Source organism: Sarcophilus harrisii, chromosome 3 (assembly GCF_902635505.1).
Source record: "Sarcophilus harrisii chromosome 3, mSarHar1.11, whole genome shotgun sequence".
In the NCBI taxonomy this organism is placed as follows: Eukaryota; Metazoa; Chordata; class Mammalia; order Dasyuromorphia; family Dasyuridae; genus Sarcophilus; species Sarcophilus harrisii.
This window is the reverse complement of record NC_045428.1, coordinates 49,532,891-49,554,001: the sequence shown is the minus strand read 5'-3', so window position 1 is coordinate 49,554,001 and position 21,111 is coordinate 49,532,891. Positions and strand designations below refer to the sequence as shown.

Genomic DNA, 21,111 nt, shown 5'->3' with positions numbered 1-21,111 from the left:
TTCAAGAAATCCATAATCCAAGAAATCCGGTAAAGATAGCATGCAAATAACTAAGTACAATATACAGGATAAATAGGAAGTAATCAACAGAGGAAAGAATAGCATTAAGGGGGATCAGAAAAGGTTTCTTGAAGATGGGATTTTAGATGAGACAAAGGAAGCCAGAGAGGCCAGAAGATGAAGATGAGGAAAAAGAACATTCCAAGCATAGGGACTAATATCAGTGAAATTTCCTGGACTGTGGAAATGAAATGCCTTATGGGAGCAACAGCAAAGAAGCTGCAGACTTCATGGTGATCTGAGGGAAGTGGAAGAAAACTGTAGGTAGGAAAGGGACAAGGTGTCAAAGACTTTTTTCAGTACCAAACAGGAGATTTTTATAGTTGATCCTAAAAGTGACAGGGAGCCAGTAGAGTTTATTGAATGGGAGTGATGTAGTCAGATTTGCCCTTTAGGAAGATTAATTTGATAGCTGAGTCCAGGAAGACATACTGGAGCAGGCAGAGATGAGGTAGGGAGCAGTCATTACAATAGTTTAGGTCTGGAGTGATAAGGATCTGCACCTGGTTGGTGGAAGCATCAGAGGAGAGAAGGGAGATATTATAAAGATGGAAGCGTAGGATTTGACCAACGATTGGACATGGGGAGGGAAGAGCGAAGAGCTGAATACCAGTGGGTGTCTGAGAGACTGTAAATTATTAATAAGGATTTCTGAACTGTCACATGAACCTGGCATTTTGAAATGGGTAGAGCTCGAACAGTGCCATCAGTGAATGATTTATCATCTAATTCTACAGTGAATGATCTGTCATCTAATTCAACAGACAAACTTAATTCTCTACCTGTTACATGAAGGGCACTGTGCTAAAGCCTGGGGATTTTGAGAGAAGGTTCCCAGGCTTGTCTCCTCCCCCTCCCATTCTCCCAACACAAATGGTATTGTTTGCACATGGGACTGATTTTAGACTTTGTAGGATAGTTTGCCAATTATCTCCCCAACATCACCACTGGCTTGTTGCATAGATTACCTGACATGTTATTCCTACTGCCCATTAATAGACCCTATTATAGGAGTTTCATAAGGCTGCTGGTATTACACTTCTCATCAGAGGAGGATTTGCTTTTTATAAACCAAAAGGCATCACGGGAACAGAGCTTTAGACTTGAAAACAGGAAGATCTAAGTTCAAATCCTGCCCCTGGTATTTTTACGATGGGACTATGAGCAAATCACTTAACTGCTTTTTTTTTTTTTCTTCATCGGTAAAATGGAGATACCTTCTGTGCTAACTTCACAATGTTGTGAGGATTCACAGAATTAGAGTGTAAAGGACCTTAGTAGCTGTATTGTACAGTTCATGTCCCAAAGGAATTTCTGTTCTAACAGAACTTTGACAAGTGTGAATATCTTCAATGAAATAATACATACATACACATACATATATATTATGTATATATATATATATATATATATATATATATATATATATATATATATATATATAAATGTCAACTAGTTGATTAAATAATAGCTCTGGAATTTTTTTAGCACTGTGTTTCAGATCTATTATTTAATCAACTAGTTGCCATTTTATCAGTCCTTAACACTGGTTTGAATATTTACCAACTTTTTTGTTGTTAATTCGCTTTTTAATCATGACTGACTCTTTGTATCCTGTTTGGAGTTTTCTTGGCCAAGATACTGCAAAGGTTTGCCATTTCCTTCGCCAATTCATTTATAAATGAGAAAACTGAGGGAGACAGGGTTAAATGACTTGCCCAGGGTCACACAGCTAATAAGTGTCTGAAGTCAAATACCTTTTTACTCAACTAGTTAATTCAATAGGAGAACAAACAAAACAACACAAAAAATCTCATCCCAACCAACTTGTTACCATTTAAACCTTGAGTGAATTTCTCTGACAACCTCGATCTTCTAAGTTAAATTCCAGTATGTACTCAAAAGCGGCCACTCTAAAGAAAAGAGGCAGATCGGCAAAATCTACAATAATTTACTAGTTTTAGAAGTTGTCAGGCCCTCTTTGAGTTGGGTGACTTACTATGAATCATTTAAATATTGAGGACTAGAGATCTGAGTCCAGGTCTTCTCAAATCTCCTGTCACATTCTTTGTAAACATTAAGTCCTCTGTTAGCTATTCATCTTGGAGAGATCAACTAGCTCAATTCCCTTATTTTACCTATAAAATGGAGACAGCAGAGATCGTCTTATCATTGTCAGGTGCTTCTATTTGCCCCTAGGTTCCCAGGTCTCCCAAGATGGCAAGAAAAGTGTCCATCAATGTTCTTCTGTCCTTTAGATGAAGAAACTCAGATTAGGGAAGAGATTTTTTTTTTTGGCAGAGCTGGGATTCAAATAGATGCATTTTTACCCTTCCACCCTTCTTGTACCTTAGTTGCCCACCAGCTCAGAAAAAAAGGCCCTGGGGAAAAAGGAGACCAGATAGAGAGGTGCTTAGAGTAAAGCCTTTGGAGATCAGGGGAGGGATAACTTTCTAAACGTGCCTTTGGGACCAAGCAAACTTCACCCACTTTATATAATTGCCCTGGGCTGGTTATTTGCATGCTGTGGTCTCTCCTGCATAATGTCCCCCAGAACAAAGCTAAGACTTTATTGTGCCAGTAACACTTTCCATGGCTTCCCTCAGCGCAGAGGGGTGGAACCCCCCCGAGGAATTGGATGGCTTTGATTACTGGTTCCCCCTGAAAACCTGGGTTTCTCTCTCCCACTGGCCCCAACCCACTTCTCCCCCCACCTTTTTTTTCTTCCACTCCCTGAAATCACTTGAGTTGATTCTTTCATTCTTGAGTTGCAAGATTAAGTGACTGAGTGTTTAGATAAGATGCATTCTGTCCCAGGACAAAACAGTCTCCTATGCTAAGGGCTTGGGCCCCATTCAAAGTGAGCATAAAACTCTCCTTACTAAGTTATGTGTGCGAAAGAAGAAGGGATACAGACCTAAATTCACCTTTTCTGCACTGCTTAGCCTCTGCTGGTAAGCTCAGATAGCACAATCCTGAGCCAGGCTGCTGGGAAGATACACTTTCTATGAAAAAACTTTCAACAATTTTACTGGCAGGAACACATCTGATCCTTCTATTAAAGATCTCAAGGCGGCCAATTAGGCTGCTCCTCATCATAAGGTTATTTGCTCCTTGTAAAAATAATAAAACAGGTCCTGGCAGTTCATTTTTCCGGTGTCTTTTTTGTCTGAGAACGATCTGGCTGGGTGCCAAGAGCTTCCCAGCACTGTCAAGAGCTGTCCCAATTGCCACAGAAAAGGCAAGGGGAGTAACGAAATCATTCTATAATTTCACTCTTCCAAATTAAACCTTATATTTGCCATGATTATTTACCCTTCCTTTGTTCCTGGGAGAGGAAATCTGAGGCAAGCTCAACGTCTATTCATTCCTTACAGTGACATAAGTGGCAATTTCCCCCTAAACAATAATTGTCCTTTCCCCCCCCCCCCCCCTTCCCTTTTTAATATCCAGCTATTGCTAGTGTTTCTTTGAAGGAATGGGCACTTAATGCCAAACTCACTTCGGATTTTTTTCCTTTCGTCTCTATTTGAAAGCCAGTTCAGCTTATTGCCCTTAGGGAAAACAGAACTGATTATTTCGGTTTAGTAGGAGAAAATGCTAGGAGTCTTAGGTTAAAACTTCCCACTCTGCTGATTTCGAGCTGGGTCACTTTAAGCAAATCTGTTTGCCTCTAAGTCTTGATTTCCTCATCTTTAAAATGGGGACTCTGTGGAAATTTCCAACCTCCATCTTTTCTTTCGAGGGGGGCTAATGTGGAATAGGATGGGGTGGTGGGGAAAACAAGAGCTGGGATCTTTGGTTCATACTGTGTGATCTTGGACTAAAGCTAGATTTTCTGTCAAACTGTGTCTGATTCTTCGGGACTCCATGGACCAAAATGTGGCAATACTATCCATGGGGTTTTCTTGGCAAAAATACTGGAGCAGTTTATAATTTCCCTCTCCAGATAAGCTAGGTTAGCGGGAGCTTAATGAATGGAAATGTTCCTCTGAAGGGATCATGCTTCGAAAGGGATGCCCATCCCATAAGACTGTCCCAGACATCCTGTGACATGAAGTAGCAATTGTTCTGATTATTCAGGGATTAGGGACACATTTGATTCAATGAGGAAAAGGTACAAAGGCAATCACTCTCAATATCAATGACTACAGATACCTTCTGAATAGCATCTTCTTGTGTGTTTTTCTAAGAAACTCAAGTTTAAACTCCTGAATATACTTTTTGACTGATGGGTTAAAATCAGGGCCAAAGGTATTAATCCTTTGTTCCTATAACCTAATTGGAGGTCTCGGAGGCAAATATTTGCTGGAGGACTATATACTAACAGATGGATGTACCCTTATAACAGATTACCACAAGAACAAGTCTCCATCTCAAAGTCTCACTATATTCTACCTTTGTTCAGCTATTTTTCATGTTTGACTCATTGTAATCCCATCTGGGTTTTTCTTGGCAGAGATACTGGAGTGATTTATTATTTGTTTCTCCTGCTCATTCTACAGATAAAGTGAGGCAGTTAAGTGACTTGCCTAGGATCACAGAGTTTGTCACCCAGACCTGACTTTAGGCTCCACACTCTGTCCACCACATCACCAAAATGCCCCTTATTACATTCAATGAAGCTTTTATTCAGTCTTTGAATTAGTTCTAAAAAAGGAATTTGATCAGTGGAGCCTATGTGCTTACAGCCACCATTTTTGTCCCCTCCTGCAATTTATTTTTAATTTATGGAATTTGTGATTCCATATATTCGACTAATTCCAGCTACTATTTCTGCTTCATCTCCTCCCTACCTTTCCCTTTGGTATTTCTGTCACATAATAGGCAAGCTTTTCTAAGGTTCAATCAGTCAACAAGCACCTTTAAAAGGACTTACTATGGAGGAGGCAAGGTGGTAGACATTGGTGTTACAAAGACAAAAAAAATATAAGATTACCAGCTTCTAATTGGTTGATTACAGTCTCTTTGAAAGCACACTAGAGTAAACCTGTATCCCTTCGAGAACTCTGAAAACCACCAACCTAGAGGATAGGAATTAAATTATATGAGATCTGCATGAAGAACAGTATTGGACATTTTATCAGTTCCTTAAGGAAATTATTTAAAGTCACCTTTAAAAAAAAGTCATCTTTTAAGAAAAATGGGGGTCTAATGAAGGGAAATATTTGCAAGGATAATGCAGAATGTTTTTTAATTTTATATTAAAGCACTGAATGTGCTTCAAAATGGTGTTATTTTGGGAAACACTTCAAAAACCATAAAAAACATGAGATTGAACCATTGGTTGGTGTATCACAGGGAAGAGCCCATGCCCCTCCCTCTGGCAACGCTTAATTATCAGTAAACAGAACAGGTGGCCAAGATTCATGTGAGTAACCAGATGTGACAGGTGAGAATAAAACTGATGATCTCTATGCTTAAATACTCAATATTTAGCCTGGCCAGCCCTCTCCTCTCTTTTGCACACAAATATTTTTGCTTTACTAGATATGAAGATTGAGTTTGCCATTTTAGCAATCTCCTTGTTGCTGGATGATGTCAGATAAGGAATGGAAAAGTGGCCATCTGAAGGGCAGACATTAAAGAGGTCAGATTGGGTGAAAACATGTTTGAATTTGTACCCATTATCTTCTGGGATCTTTGCTGAGAGTGCCTCTCATTTCTTTGTCTCATTTCATATGTTAAACCCTATCTCTGGGTCTAAAGTGCTATTGAAGCGAGATCAAAAGCCCCAAGTAGATCAGCCAAAATATTCTGCATTATCTTTGCAAATATTTCCCTTCATTAGACCCCCATTTTTCTTAAAAGGTGACTTTAAATATAGTCATTTCCTTAAGGAACTGATAAAATGTCCAATACTGTTCATACAGAGCTCGTATAATTTAATTCCTATTCTCTAGGTTGGTGGTTTTGAAAGTCCTCAAAAGGACATAGGCTTACTCCAGTGTGCTCTCAAAAGAGAGGTTGATCAACCAATTAGTAGCTGGGAAGATGGATCATACACTGGGAGTCAATCCTGGGGACTGTTCTAAAGCCACATTTACTCTTGCCTTGCCAAATTCTTCCTCTCCACCTCCACTCCCTCCCTTGGCGGTGCAAACTCCCCAAACTTCCCCTTTAATAAGACTGTCTTTGGTAAATCACTATTGGAGAAATGTAAATTAAAACAACTCTGAGATACCATCTCACACCTCTTAGAATGGCTAAGATAACAGGAAAAGATGATAAATGTTGGAGGGGATGCGGGAAAACTGGGACACTGATGCATTATTGGTGGAACTGTGAAATGATCCAACCATTCTGGAGAGCAATTTGGAACAAGGGACTATAAGCTGCATATCTTTTGACCCAGCAGTGTCTTCTATTGGGTCTGTATTCCAAGGAAATTATAAAGGAGGGAAAAGGACCCACATGTGCAAAAATATTTGTAGTAATTCTTTTTGTGGTAGCAAAGAATTGGAAAAGGATTGGATGCCCATCAATTGGGGAATAGCTGAATTATGGCACATGAAGGCAATGGATATTATTGTTCTATAAAAAATGAACAAGCTATTATGGAAAGGCCAGGAAAGATTTATATGAACTGATGTGAATGAAACAAGCAGAACCAGGAATATATTATATATGACAACAGCAAGAACGTGTGATTCAACTATGAAAGAACTTGGTTCTTCTCAGTGGTTCAGTGATGCAAAGCAATCCCAATAGACTCTGAATAGAAAAGGCCATCTGTATCCAAGAAAAAGAACTAAGGAAATAATGTAAATCAACACATGCTATGTTCCCTTCTTTTTCCTGTTGTTTTTAAAATCTCTCCCATGGTTTTTCCTTTTAGCTCTGCTTTTTCTCTCTCAACATAATTCATAAGACAATGTGTATTAAAAATAGATAAACTAAAAAAAATAAGGCTGTCATTGGCTTCTTTGGGCTCCTCCAAACCCCATTAACAGCAGCTTTATTGGTGTCACTGGGCAAAGTCATCTTTCACTCCCTCCAAATATTAATGGCTTCAATGGCCAAGGTTCAAAATTCTGGGACAGAACTGGCAAGATACCCCCTCCTCCTTTTTGTCTCATTTTGTATGGGACATGAATGGAGCAATTATATTATGATCTATACAAAAGATGTCATCTTTCCTTCAAAACCTACCCCCTTTTCAAGGTTCTTTATCACTACTATGACATCATTCTTCTGGTCATCCAGATTCTGACAACCCCCAAGTTTTTCCTGCACACAAGCAGTTATCAAATCTCCTCCTGTCTCCATATATCCCACATTTGTCTTTTCTCCATTCAGATTCCCAGGGCCCTGTACAGGACTTTACCAAATCTTTTGAATGCTCACTTTAATAGTTGGCTAATTGGTCTCTCTGCCTTTGTCCCCTCTCCAAATCATCCTCTGTCAAGCCGTTTTTTCTAAAGGGCATTTTAGTTAAGAAATCTTAGTGTATCTAATATCAAAAATTGTATTTTTATCTTTTCCAAATGTCTATTTTGGTGGCTATTTTATAATTTATATACATATTAGTAATATGTACAATTTATACGTAAGGATATACATATCGGGGGCTTAATGCTCCCCATTAGTTTAGTGAAAGAATCCTGTCAAGCCGTTTTTTTCTAAAGGCCACTTCAGTCAAGAAATCTTAGTGTATCTAATATCAAGTATTGTATTTTTATCTTTTTCAAATGTCTATTTTGGTGGCTATTTTATAATTTATATACATATTAGTAATATGTACAATTTATACGTAAGTATATACATATGGGGGCTTAATGCTCCCCATTAGTTTAGTGAAAGAAGTATATGATTAAAAAGAAATTAGAGACCATGATTTTAATTGGTAGACCTTTTCTTCGGCCTATTGAAGTGATCCTAGGCTCACAAGACTCATTTGTACCGACTTTTATGATCTACCAAGTGCTTCCCTATATACGCATCATTTGATCCTTATAACAATATTTTGGGAGGAACAGTTTGTATCATGACTTTTATAAATAATGGTACCTAAGAGTGAAGAGACTTGGGCCACTTGTCCCACTCAGAAATGGCAAAGCCAGGAACTAGATAGTCGGGAGTTCTGGATCCAGAGTCAGGAAGAGACTTGGGCCACTTGTCCCACTCAGAAATGGCAAAGCCAGGAACTAGGTAGTGGGGAGTTCTGGATCCAGAGTCAGGAAGAGTCCGAGTTCAAATCGTGCTTCAGCCACTAGCTACGGAACAAGTCGTTAATATGTTTCACAGACTTGGTTCCTTATTTACAATGTGGCAACAATAACCGCATAAACATGTACTATGTTTCTATTCACTGACATTTGTATCCTTCCGTCTCCCTACACACTCATTCATCCATCTTCCATCTATCATCTTCCATGTATCTAGCCATCCATCCTCCCATCAGCATCCGCTTTTCTGCCCGTCTGCGCGCCCCTCCGAGGGGATGCGCTCCCAAAGCCGCCCCAGACTTGGGGTCCCCCTGCGCGCAGCCAGTGGCTCGGCGCCGCGGGGAGTCGGGCTCCGCAGACCCCCGGCAGAGGCCCGAGGCTCTCCAGGCTGCAGCCCCCGCCCTCCTCCCGCCGCCCAACTCAAGGCCGGACTCGGATTCAGAGGCAGGGAGCTCTTTTATTGGCCCGCTCGCTCGCAGGAGGTAATTTGTTGGCCCGCTCTCTCGCAGGGTGATAATTTGTTGGCCCGCTCGCTAACAGGGAGCTCTCTCTCATTGGCCCGCCCGTTCTTGGTCTAGGGGGTGGGGCCGGTGCCGTCGGGAGACCCGTCGGGGGCGTCGCGCTGCCGCCGCCGCAGCTGCGCCACGAGGCCCCGGGCCGGGTTGAAGACGCCGTGCGTGTGGCGCTCGCACACGTAGCAGCGCGGGGAGGTGCGGAAGTGGCGCAGGGCGCAGGCCTGGCAGAAGTAGTGCTGGCACTGGGTGACCACGGGGCTGCGGAAGGGTTGACGGCAGATGAAGCACCGGAAGGGCAGGCGCCCGTGCTCGGCGTCCTCGTCGGCGGCCAGCTCGTAGGCCTCGGCCTCGGCCTCGGCGTGGTCGGGACGGGCCTCGCGCTCCAACTGCCAGCCGTGCTTGTAGTCGGAGCGGTCGTGCAGGAACTTGCAGCTGTCGCCGAAGCCGCAGAAGCCGGTTTCTTTGTAGTCCTTGCACACGTCGGGCTGATAGTCCCAGCGCACTGTGGCGCGCAGGTGCCCGGGCGCGCGCATGGGCCCCTGGCGCCCACACGCCTTGGCCCCGGGCTCCCGGGCCGCGTCCAGCTCCGAGCCGGCCGTGGCGCCCATGTCTTCGGGCCCGGCCGGCTTGGCCGAGCGACTGGACGGGTAGAGCACGGCCAGGCCCAGAGCGCGGTCCTCGTCGCCGTCGCGGCCTCCGCTGGCCCCGCGGCTCTTCTGGATCATGGGGTTGGCGACGGCCCGCTTCCGGTCGGGCCGGACGACGGCCGGGCCCTCGTCGCTGCTGCTGCCGCTGCCGTCGCCACTGCCACCACCGTCGGGCCGCCCTTCCCCGGCCCCGCGCCTCCGGCGGCGGCCCGCGGAAGCCCGAGGGCGGCCCGACCTCCTGAAGAGGAAGGGACAGCGCGGCCCCGACGGCGCGGACGAGGACGATGGTGACGGCGCCTCCTCGGCCATGGCGGGACGAGGGAGGGCCCGACCCCCACCTGCGAGAGGAGGATCGGGAGAGCGCCGGTCCGGGTTCGGGGGCGTGCCCAGGACAGGGGGAATGGCCCCGCCCCTTGTGGCCCCGCCCCCGAGGCTTGGGGCGGAGCCTATGAAATGCGAGGGCGGGTGTGAGGTCACGGGTTCCTAGCCTGGGGGAAGGGAGGGTGGGAGGGGCACAGCGAGCGGGACTAATTAATAACAATAATAAGAACTTGCCATGCTGCAGACACACTCACTCTCATGCTGGAATATAGATGCCCACGCGTGTGCATATTGTTCATGTGCGTGTGTCTAATTGCACGCGCCAATATTTGGGAACACGCCCATAATCGCATACATGCATATTCCATGTTTATGCATGCACCCGTAACTGAAATTTGCATATGTCCGTATGCATAGACCCATCTCATGTTTATACACGTGCCCATAATTATACATGTACCCAAATTTATGCATACATTCATAATTGTGTGTATGAAATATGAATATTCTGCATCGATGGTCATGTATGTATATCCTTACATATAGTATTGTTAAACACTACATATATTCTTATATACACGTGAATTTAGAGAGAGACAGAAAGGAGACAGCTCTACCCAGATGTCATGAATGCATTTGATCCCAGAGAGGTGGGACTCCTATTTGCACCCCCATTTTCCAGATGAGGAAACTGAGGCTAGAAACCCTTCACCATGGTTTAAGGAAAAAAACTAACCTTCCCCACTCAGCTTTTTTTTTTTTTTTCTTAAACATGGGCAACAACAGCCAGAGAACATTTGCATAAAGGCTCACGGGTTTGGGATATTTACCTTAATAATTATAGCTTGCATTTATGTAGCCTAAGAATTCTTAGTCTTTCTGGACCCCTTTGGGTAGGCTTTGAAGCCTAATGATGAGGTCCTGAATAACTGGGTGCAGATGACAGAGAAAGTCTGAAGTGATGGAATTGCTTCCGGGAGCAGGTGAGTATGGGCACGGACGGGGAAGTCTCCAGGGGCTCCACCTTGCTCTATGTGCTGTCAGAAATCTGAGTTATAAAGCCCCTGAGGTTACATTTTCCTATAAATCTGTCCGATGCTCATGCCCTCTTTGCTGAGCCCCTTTGGGTCCATCCCAGTTCTGTACTGGATGGTATCTCTCCCCCTCCCCCCATGCCTCTTGTTGTCTCTTGTGCCCCCTCATGCCTTTATTCTTTCTCCTTTTTATAACTAACTCAGGTGCTATAGATTTAGCCTGGTGGCTTGGAGTATGGAGTATGGAGGGCCCGCCTTTTCCTGGTTAATTGTGAAAAGGTATATTTTGCTTGTCTTCTCTGTACTTAATGGTTAAAGCCTCTTTCCTTACTAACTATATGCACTCCCAGCTCTGTTTCACATTTACCACTCCTAGTGTCTTGTATATATTTTGCCTGTAACCTTTTCTCCTCGATAAGCCTACCTTTTGACAAAGAGAAATGCCATTGAGAATTCCTCACATGACTGAACCCCAACATTTGGTGTCTACAATTTCAACATTTGGAACCAGCAGTTGCTCTCCTAAATCATGTCACTATGGTGTCTTCAGAATAATGTTTTAAAAATATATAAGATAAAATATACAAGGCTATATAAAGTAAAACATAGAGGATCCCAAAGAAACCTAATGATATTGAAATTCAGCCAGCAGAATGTTAAACAAAAATGGATTAAAGGATTCCACCTTAGGACCCTTTGATTATAGCCCTCTAAGGTTTCAAAGTACTTTAGTGGTGAGGTCATTTGATCTTCACAACATTTATTATTGTCCCCATTTTATGTAAAAAAAAAACAACTTGGGGCAAAGGCTTTTGTGGCCACCATTTTACAGATGAGGAAACTGAGGCAGAGAATTTAAGTGGCTTGAGGATAGTGATTCTGGTAAGTATTTGAGGCAGAATTGGAGCTCAGATTTTTCTCACTACTGAGGTACCTAACTGCAGTGTTTGAGATGATAACTTTACATGAAACCCACCAAAGATGGCCATTTTCACACCTTCCTTAACAGGAGCATTTGATTTGCTCCCACTATTTTTTCCAATCATACATCTTAACAAACAGTAGTTGACAGCCCCGGCCATTTTCTTCTGCATCTGCCCTGGTTCCAGATCTCTTAGGTCTTTGCTTCAAAGATTGATATGAACTATTTAAATTACTACATTATTCTAGTGAAAGAGGCAGCTGGGAGATGATGGTAGCATGAGCTGGTCTTTGAGCCAGGAAGAACTGGCTGTGTGACTGTCGGCAAGAAACTTAACCTCTCACTGCACTGAGCAGCTTTGGTAAATCAGAGCAGGGTTCAAATTCTGTAGATTATGGAGAAGGTACCCGTTCACTGGTAGGTGTTTTCCTATTTGGGGAATTCCCAATATCAGTGAAATCATATGTCCTAGTCAGTATTTGTATTTTGGTGAAATGTTCCTTAGCAGAAAAAAACCCAAAACCTCAAACCAAATCAAAACAAGAAACCCCCAAATGTGGATTGGAGAGAGAATCCACATTATGATTCTAAGAAATTCTGATTAGAAAAAGGTTGGGAACCCTTCTTCTTGTATCTGAAGACCTGCCCAGTGCTTGGCATGTAATGGCTCATAATTTGTCTACCTGTAAAGGTCTTTATGCTTTTGTTGAGAAAAGCTACATTTTGCAGGTATATGCTCTCCTCGGGATTTTTGGGATCCAAATAACTGGAGAGTTACTTCAAACTTGTGTCTAATGTTAAACTAGTAGGTTTTCTTTCCCCAGAAGGGCTCAACATTCTTCCAATTGCATGTTACTTAAGTGAAAAATCTCCTTTTAAATGTTCTGGCTTTTCCCTAGCAGAACCTTTCTGGGAAAAGAGCTCTGATTGGTTTGTTTTTGTTCCCCCAAGGGCAAGCCAGATACTTTTAAAGTGTGGGGGAGTGGACTTGAGTTATATTGCTGATCATGCATAACAACAGGAAAAATGGAACATTTCTCATTGAATGGAATTGTCATGAGTGATAGGCCAGCTAAGGAAAATCACTTTCAATTTTTCTTATTTGTTTAAATGTTTTTTTATGATGATTGTAATTCTATCTCCATGTAAAGAAGAAAATTAAAATAAAAAATTTAAAAAACAGTCCACAAAGCTAAACCCGATACTACTGTGAGTAACAAAAACCAAAGGAAATATCACACTTTATAAAATCCCAACGCCCCCAGGTTTCCTGGTGTTTCTGTGGGAAAATAAAAATACATTGTGAGTCCTGCTGGTTTGTATTTTAAGGGCCCAGTCAGTCCTCCCTTTTAGACTTGCTTCAAAATGCTTGGCGAGGCTGTAGGTCAGCCTAAAAGCATTAAGAAATGAGTGGGAGCTTGGCCCTGAACGATGGGATTTCTTATTTTGTGGCTAAGGCAGAGCCCTTGGAGGGTTCCCTTAAGCTAATGGGAGCTTTACAGGCAGGCTATTAGAGGAGGCCTATAACTTAACCAGATGTTTTCCAAGCAAATGATGTCCTCTTAGCTACAGAATGGCTAGAGCCTGTGGTTGCCTTCTAAGGGATTTAATTTTTTGTAGATAGAATAGGATCATCTTTGGTATTGATAGATTACATGTAAAATTATTTCATTGATCTCATGATATCAGATTTCAGATCATGACCATGATGAATGATAATTATGAAAAAAAAAAGCCATCAGATGCAATAGATGCAAATTCTGGGAAGAACTTTATGAAATAATGCAAATGAATTAAAAAAGAAACAACAACCCAGTGTGACCTTGGGCAAGTCACTTACCTCCAATTGCCTCAGCAAAAAAATAAAAACAAAAAACCCAGTACATTAACAGACCAGACTGTCAGCCACACTATTCTAAGGGAACCACACAGAGGTCAGAATATCACACAGCACATGGGAAGGACAAGTCTTGGACTCTGTGCTCAGAGATGCTTTGATTTCCCAACTCTCCCCAAATTGGCCAGACTGACAAGGGTATGTCGGCACCGAACGCAGTACAAAACTAGCCCCAATACTTGGTTTAATTCAATCTGACATGGAGAAGTCTCAAGCTCCGAGAGCATGGGCCAGGTGCAGTGCCTTTGATCTTATTATTACCAACATAAGGGCCTGGCTCTTTCCAGGTGTCCCAGAAGTCTTAGTGCGGGCTAAAGCTTTAGGTACCCTGTAAAAAATTGTCAAGCTAAGACTGTAAATGATATATCTTGGGGAAACAGGGTATCTAAAATAAGCACTAAATATAAAAGACCCTTCTGGGGATAGAAACAGGCTCTGGATTAGGAAGTAAATGTACCAATAATGCTTCCCCTTTGGCAAAGGGAATGCAAGCTTTCCCAGAAGTGAACCAAGCATTTGGAAGGTGTGGGGCCCTTGATGGGGTCCTGGGATGGCTCGGGGGATCAGTGATGACAATTGGAGCTTTTTATGCTCACCAAAGCAACAAGACACTGAAGGATGGACTCTGGGGGCAGCTCAGTCTCTACTGCCTTGGCAGAAACCTAGGACAGCTCAGGACTCTGAACCAGGGTCATGGGGTAGCACTCCCCCCCAGCCCAACTGCTGCAGCCATTGACTAGAGAAGCAATTGCTGTGGGGAAGGGGCCGGCCATCCTCACCACCTGCCCCCCACCCCCCAACTGCTGCCTCTGGGGCAGACAAGCCTTCTACCCTAAGCAGCAAAGCCTGTGCAGGTCAAGCTACTTCAATTACCTCTCTCTCTCCCTGAACCCTGATGGATATGTCACTCAGGACTCGCTAGGGTCCCCAAGGTCCCTGGCCCTATTACCAGCCTGCAGCCATTGTAGGGGAGAAATCACTGTGAAAAAGGGGTGTCTATCCTTTTCATCAACTCACTCCTGAACTAACCGTCACAGATGGATAGGGGGATAAGACCAAGAACCCCTCTTCCCTCTGCTCCCTGCCACCTGCCTGGGTTCACCACAGCCACTCTCCTGGCAAAGGACCCCTTGGATTCGTGGTCCGGCCATTGCTTCTGCAGGCACTTCAGTCAAAGCCACTGAAAACCCAGGAGGGAGAGCTGACATCCCCTGAGTCCTCAGCACCCACAAATAGTCCAGCATCCAAAACCATTGTGGTTTCTATCAGTAGAGATGACGTGAAAGATCCTGCATTACCATCTGCTTTGCTGCTGTACCCCAAGGAGCACGAGACCTTTCCATCTGACAGCAGTTTCCATATGGGTTGTCTTCCCAATGTGATAAGGGCTCTTGGAGAGCTGGGACTTTTATTACTTTTCTGTTTGTCTCCCTAGTGTTTTGCGCAAGGGAGTGCTTAATACTCATTTATGTCTTTTTTAGGCTGCCTCTTTCTCGTCATTTCAGATCAGTGACTGGAAACCACTTGAGGACTGCTGAAAAGACCAGGTAGATGATGTTTGCAAGCTAAGGCTTTTCTATAAGGGATGGTTCATTTAGGAAGAGCAAAGAGGGGAAAGATGCAATTACAGTGCATGAACAAAAAGTCACACCGTTTCCCTTGGAAATGCATTGCCTCTGAATATCCTTCTCTTCTTCCTTCCCTTGTCCTGTCTCTCCTCCCTCCCCCTTTTCTCTCATGTTTAATTTTGGGAGATAGTTGTATTTCCTCATTGCTTTTAGCTTTTCATCTCTGATAGTTCTGGAAAGAGCTAAGGGTTAAAACCTTTCTAACATGACAGGGTTAGTTCATGTCTCGTCTCATGGATTAAATGAAGTCATGAAGCTCTCGGTTGGTGATGATTTTCTGCCAGCCTAATGGAGAGGGTGGGCCAGGGCTATTACCCGAGTCTAATCTTGCCCAGCATTTATGATTTTGGCATCAGTCAATTTGGGTGTGCTCTTGGAAAAGACCAGCAGTGGAATCGGGCCTTGGAGCAGGTGCCCAGGCAAAATGGAAGGCTAATTGAAAGCAAAGAACTGGAAGCAGTGGACCTCCCGTCCCTGGGTTACTTATCTATTCATAGCATTTTAGATGCAGAGCTTGGAGGTGCTTGGTGACTCTGGAGAGCCCTCAGCCTGGAGACAGGAAGATGAGTTCAAATGTGACCTTAGAGTGGCTGTATGACCCTGTGCAAGTCATTAAACCTATTTGTCTCAGTTGCTTTAACTGTGAAATGGGAATAATAACTATCTGCCTTGCAGGGGTAGGTAGAATTGGAGCAAATGAGGTAATAATTGTTAGTACAATTATAATATATGATATATATGTAATATAATAATATTGTTAGCACAATTATAACATGTAACATATATATATATATATATGCAATATGTATGGCATAATATATAATAATATATTGTTAGCACAATATCAGACACATAGCACAATGCCTGCTATTCCTTTCTTCCCTTCTCCTCCCTCCCTCCCCTCAAAGGGGTCTCACATGCCATTTTATGGATTAGAGTGTTCCAATTAAGTGATTTGCTTAAGGTCACGCATGTAGGGAAGGTCAGAAGTAGGTCTTCCCATTCCTCAGTATATTCTTTTCTCAGTATTATGTTGGTTCCAACCCCTCGCCTTTCTGCAGCAGGACCATCTCAGTCATCTGGGCCAGAAGTAACTGAGTGGGGTGGGATGGATGTGGAACTGAATCAGGATATCTGAGTTCTACCATTTACTGCCAGAATCACCTTAATTAAGTCCATGAGGATTGGCTGGTAAGCCAGAGAGCCCAGAAGACCTTGAGTCCGTGACATAGAGGAATTGGATGAATGGTTAGTCTAGAGAAGATGAAGGGAAACATGATAGATGTTTTCAAGGCTGTTATATTAAAGAGGGTAGCCGGGTGGCCCAGTGGATTGAGTACCAGCTCTGGGTCAGAAACACTCATCTTCCTAAGTTCAAATCTGGCCTCTAAACTGTGTGACCCTGGGCAACCCATTTTACCCTGTCTGCCTCAGTTTCCTCATCTATAAAATGAGCTGGAGAAAGAAATGGTAAATCACACCAGTATTTGTGCCAAGAAAACCTGATATGGAGTCACAAAGAGCTGGACACAACTGAAATGACTCAAAAACAACAACATATTAAAGAGAGATGAGACATTTCATTTAGGCCAAAGGACTGAAGAGCAGTGGATGGGAATTGCAAAGATTTAGACTTGAATCCCCCTTCCCCCTAAAAAACCCAACCAACCTGATACCTAGTTATCCTTGTTTGGAATGGGCTGTTTTAGGGGTTGATGGATCTCTACCTTGTTGGAAATCCAGAGGCTGGATGGCTTAGATTTTATGGTGGGGATTCTTTTTCAGGTTTGAGTCAGCTGGCCAATGAGTTCCTTTCCAAATCTAAATTCTGTGATTCTGTAATTTTGCTTTTTTGGGCCTGTTTTTTTTCATCTGTAAAATGAGATGATTGCCAAGGGCCCTTCTAACTTCAACATTCTATTTTTAGTAAATATTCAGCCATGGGGAAAGAACAAGTTGGCTTGTGCTGTGGATTGGAAGTAGAGAAGTTGGGAGTACAGTGCTTTAAGGATATGTAGATGCCTTACAGAGAGAGATGGTTTATGGGACACCATTGTCTTTATTCTTGCTGTCTCCCATATAAGATTCACTTTTTTCCTTTTCCTTTTCTCTGCCCCATTCCTCTATTGAGTCCCACTTTTATAAGGAAGCAAAATGGGGCATTTAGGAATAGAAAAATCACTTGATTTGAATGACAAACACAATACCACTTTTATGAAGATGCTCACTACAGAATGATTTTCTACATGGATGAAGATTGAGCTCAGTTGTGAAATATGAGATATATAGTCTTGAAATTCAGTCTTCAGAGCACATTGTCCCGGTTCAGATGCCTTGGAATTAAGTTGTGACATGGCCTTTAGAGAGTAAAATATGTCCTTTTGGACCACATTCAATTCTTAGGGAAACAGAAACATGTTACTTGAGCTCTCTTGATGAACAGCAGCCAAGTCCACAACACTAGGAAGACAGGATAGGAAGATCATCTATCACCGCAGTGGACATGCTAGGATTTGCTTGACCATCCATGCTCTGACTATCATCCTGTGATTCTCACAAAGATGGGGTTGGTCCAACAAGTAATTGCTAGCTGTGAAGGCTGTGTAAAACTAGCATAAATACATGCTGCTTCTCTATCAGACACAGAAAAGCCTCATCTCTAGGGCTTTCCCATTTCATGTTTATTGTTAACATAAGGAATTGGCCCCATGCAAAAAATGGTCAAGTAGGGAAATCCATCAATTTCAAAATTGTCTTTGGACTTCCTGTCTCTATAAGATTCATCTTCTTCCCTCTCCCTCTAGGCTTTGCTCTATTCCTTTATAGGAATCCCTTTGAAGTCCTCCTGGACTAGGGTAATTTTTGAGTGGAGAAAAGGAGACCAAAGAAAGAGATATTGGTGGGACTTGGTAACTGATGGGGTGTTGAGGATGAAGGAAAGGGATGAGTCAAGGATGTAAATTTGTGTGACTGAAAGAATAATGGAGCTGTTAATAGAATTGGTAGAGACGGGAAAAAATAGAGTGAATGTTATTTTGGATATGTTGAGTTTGGAATGCTTAGGAGACATCTGGTTGAAGATGTCTAGCAGATAGTAGTGCAGGCCTGGAGTGCAAGAGGCTGGTCATCTCTAAGGCCATTTATTTTTGCAAAAAATAAAGGGGGGGATCTTGATAACTCAAAATAATGACAATATGATAGTGGAATTCCAGATTTATATTTGAGTATGGGCAAGTTCTATGCCCTTACAAATCACATGGCCTAATAATGCATTTTTACATCCTTTGATCTTTTTTGATTCTCCTAGCATTTCTGTGAGGTCAGTTATGGAAATGAGATCATCATTTTATAGTAAGAAAACTGAATTTTACAAAGTTCAAGCGATTTACTTGAGGTGACATAGCTAGTAAGTGTGAGAATCTGAGTTCCAACTCAGCACTGACTCTGTGACTCCATGTTCAGTATCTTCTCCCTGTACTGTAACCAAAATCCCTGTCTGTTCATAAAGCCAATTTCATGAATATGCCCAAATTTCTCTATCTCTTTCTGTTTCCTTGCCCTGTATCATTCCCATCCCCATCCTGTTCAAATACCCAAAAGTTTGTACAAGATAAAATTCAGAAAGGAAGAGAACAAAAATCTTGATCTGACAAGTGAGGAGACATTGTGGAAGGGAACAGCAATCTCATCCCAACTATAGAATATTAAGGAAGATCCTGAATGGAAGACAGCACTTTTGCATGGAGGAAAGAAAGCTTAGTTATATTTGGAATTCAGAAACGAAAATGAAAGCCACTTGGAGGTTCCATCTCACACTAATCAGACTGGCAAAAAGGCCCAAAGAGGAAGTTGACAGATGTTGGAGGGGTTTTTAGGAAAACAAGAATACTAGTACATCTTTAGTGGAACTGAATTGTTTTTATCATTCTGGAAGGCAATTTAAAATTACGTTCAAACTACACCAAACTGTCCATACCCTTTGACTTAGCTATATCATTACTAGGCCTATCAAAGAAACGAGAGAAGGATCCATACAGACATACCTCATTTTATTGTACTTTACTTTATTGTATTTCACAGATAATAGCATTTTTCACAAATTGAAAGTTTGTGATAACCCTGCACTGAGCCTTAGTGTTAATTTTTCTAATACCATGTGCTCAGATATCGATTTTTCACATATTGGTATAATTTCAAACTGTCATAATTATTATCGGTTATGATGATCCATGATCAGTAATCTTTGATGTTACTATTATAATTATTTTGGGGAGCAATGAACCATACTCATATAAGATGGCAAAACTGATAAATATTGCTTGTGTTCTGACTTTTCTCCAACTGGCCTTTCCCCTATCTCCCTTTTCTCCAGCTTTCTTATTCCCTGAGACACAAAAATATTGAAATTAGGCCAATTAATAACCCTACAATGATCTTTAAGTATGTAAATAAAATAAAGAATCAATCTATACAGCAAACTTCATTGTTGCCTTTCTTAAGAAATTCCCACAGCCACCCCAATATTAAGCAACCCAGTATTCTGATCAGTCAGCAGCTGTCATCCCAGAGACAAGATGCTCCACCAGCAAAAAGATTATGATTTGCTGAAGGTTTGGGTAATGGTTGGCATTTTTTAGCAATATTTTTAAAATTAAGGTTTGTACATTATTTTTTAGACAAAATACTGTTGCATACTTAATAAGACTACAAAGTAGTGTAATATACACTGGGAAATGGAAAAAAAATTTGAGTGACTTGCTTTTTTGTGAAAGTCTGGAACTGAACCTACAATATCAATGTATCCCTGTATACAGAAATATTTAGAGCAGCTTTTTTAGTGATAGCCAAAGAACTGGAAAGTAGGAGTGAGTCCTCTTATAATAATTGATGATATACATGTTAATAATAATAGATTTATATAGCACCTCCTGTGTCCCAGGCATTGGTAAGTACTTTACAGATTTCTCACAACAACCCTGGAAGGGAGGTGCTATTATTATTCCTATTTCATAGTTGAAGAAACTGAGGTAAAGAGAGGGTAAGGAACTCATCCAGTGTTACACAATAAATAAGTGTCCAAGTTCATATTTGACCTCAGATCTTCCTGACTCCAGGCCCAGCACTATTCATTGTGCTACCTAGGGAAAGGCTAAACAAATTGTGGTATATGGCTGTAATGGAATAATATAAGAAATGATGAAATGGATAATTTCAGAAGAAACTGGAAGAACTTTATGATCTTATAGAGAGCAAAGCAAGCAGCATGAGAACAACCTATATAATGATAAAAATAAAATTTAAGAAAGTTTTGCAAGTTTTTAGAATTCTAATCAATGTAATGATAAATCACAACTCTAAAAGGATGAAGGTAAAATATATCACCTTATGATGGAAACATGATGAACTGTTAAGTTCAGAGACATAAGATTCTGTGGTGATTTGTTTTACTAAATTATGTAGTTATGTATTGAGGACTTTATTTCTAATTGCTCACTGGGGCTTAGAAGGGATAGAAGGAAGGGAAAATTAACCAAAAAATGATTGCTAATTAAAGAAAGAAATTAAAATTCTATTTTGTTTCTTTAAAGGGGTCCTAAAGGATGTGTCCATAAGGGTTTTTTTTTTTTTTTTGGCTGTTTACTCAGATGGCATTCTTTCAAATTCACTTGACATTACAAGATGCCACAGTTTTGTAATGCCACGAATTAGACATTTCTATGCTTTCTCCCCCCTTACTATTTTCATCTTACAAAAGGAAGAATCAGGAAATGTCATCCCCAAAGCTCTTGTAGCCCAGCCAATTTACATGTAATATACATATGCAAGACTTGTTAAAGTAAGTACAGCTAGAGGGACCTGTCACAGCCACCTGTCTCTGTGGGACATCCCCCTCATACAACAAAGTTGTCAGCCATCTTC

The 21,111-nt window shown here is 41.9% G+C and overlaps 2 protein-coding genes across 3 annotated transcripts in view; both read right to left on the bottom strand.

Annotated features, from left to right (window-relative positions):
* The window catches only part of SLC9A9 (solute carrier family 9 member A9), a 709,438-nt gene that overhangs the window by 26,540 nt on the left and 661,787 nt on the right, over positions 1 to 21,111 (bottom strand). The window lies entirely within an intron of this gene.
* Positions 8,666 to 9,787, bottom strand: LOC116422213 (E3 ubiquitin-protein ligase RNF113A-like). Its single transcript, XM_031957811.1, has one exon. It carries the CDS (start codon positions 9,697 to 9,699, stop codon positions 8,803 to 8,805), a length of 897 nt encoding a protein of 298 aa, XP_031813671.1. The 5' UTR covers positions 9,700 to 9,787; the 3' UTR covers positions 8,666 to 8,802.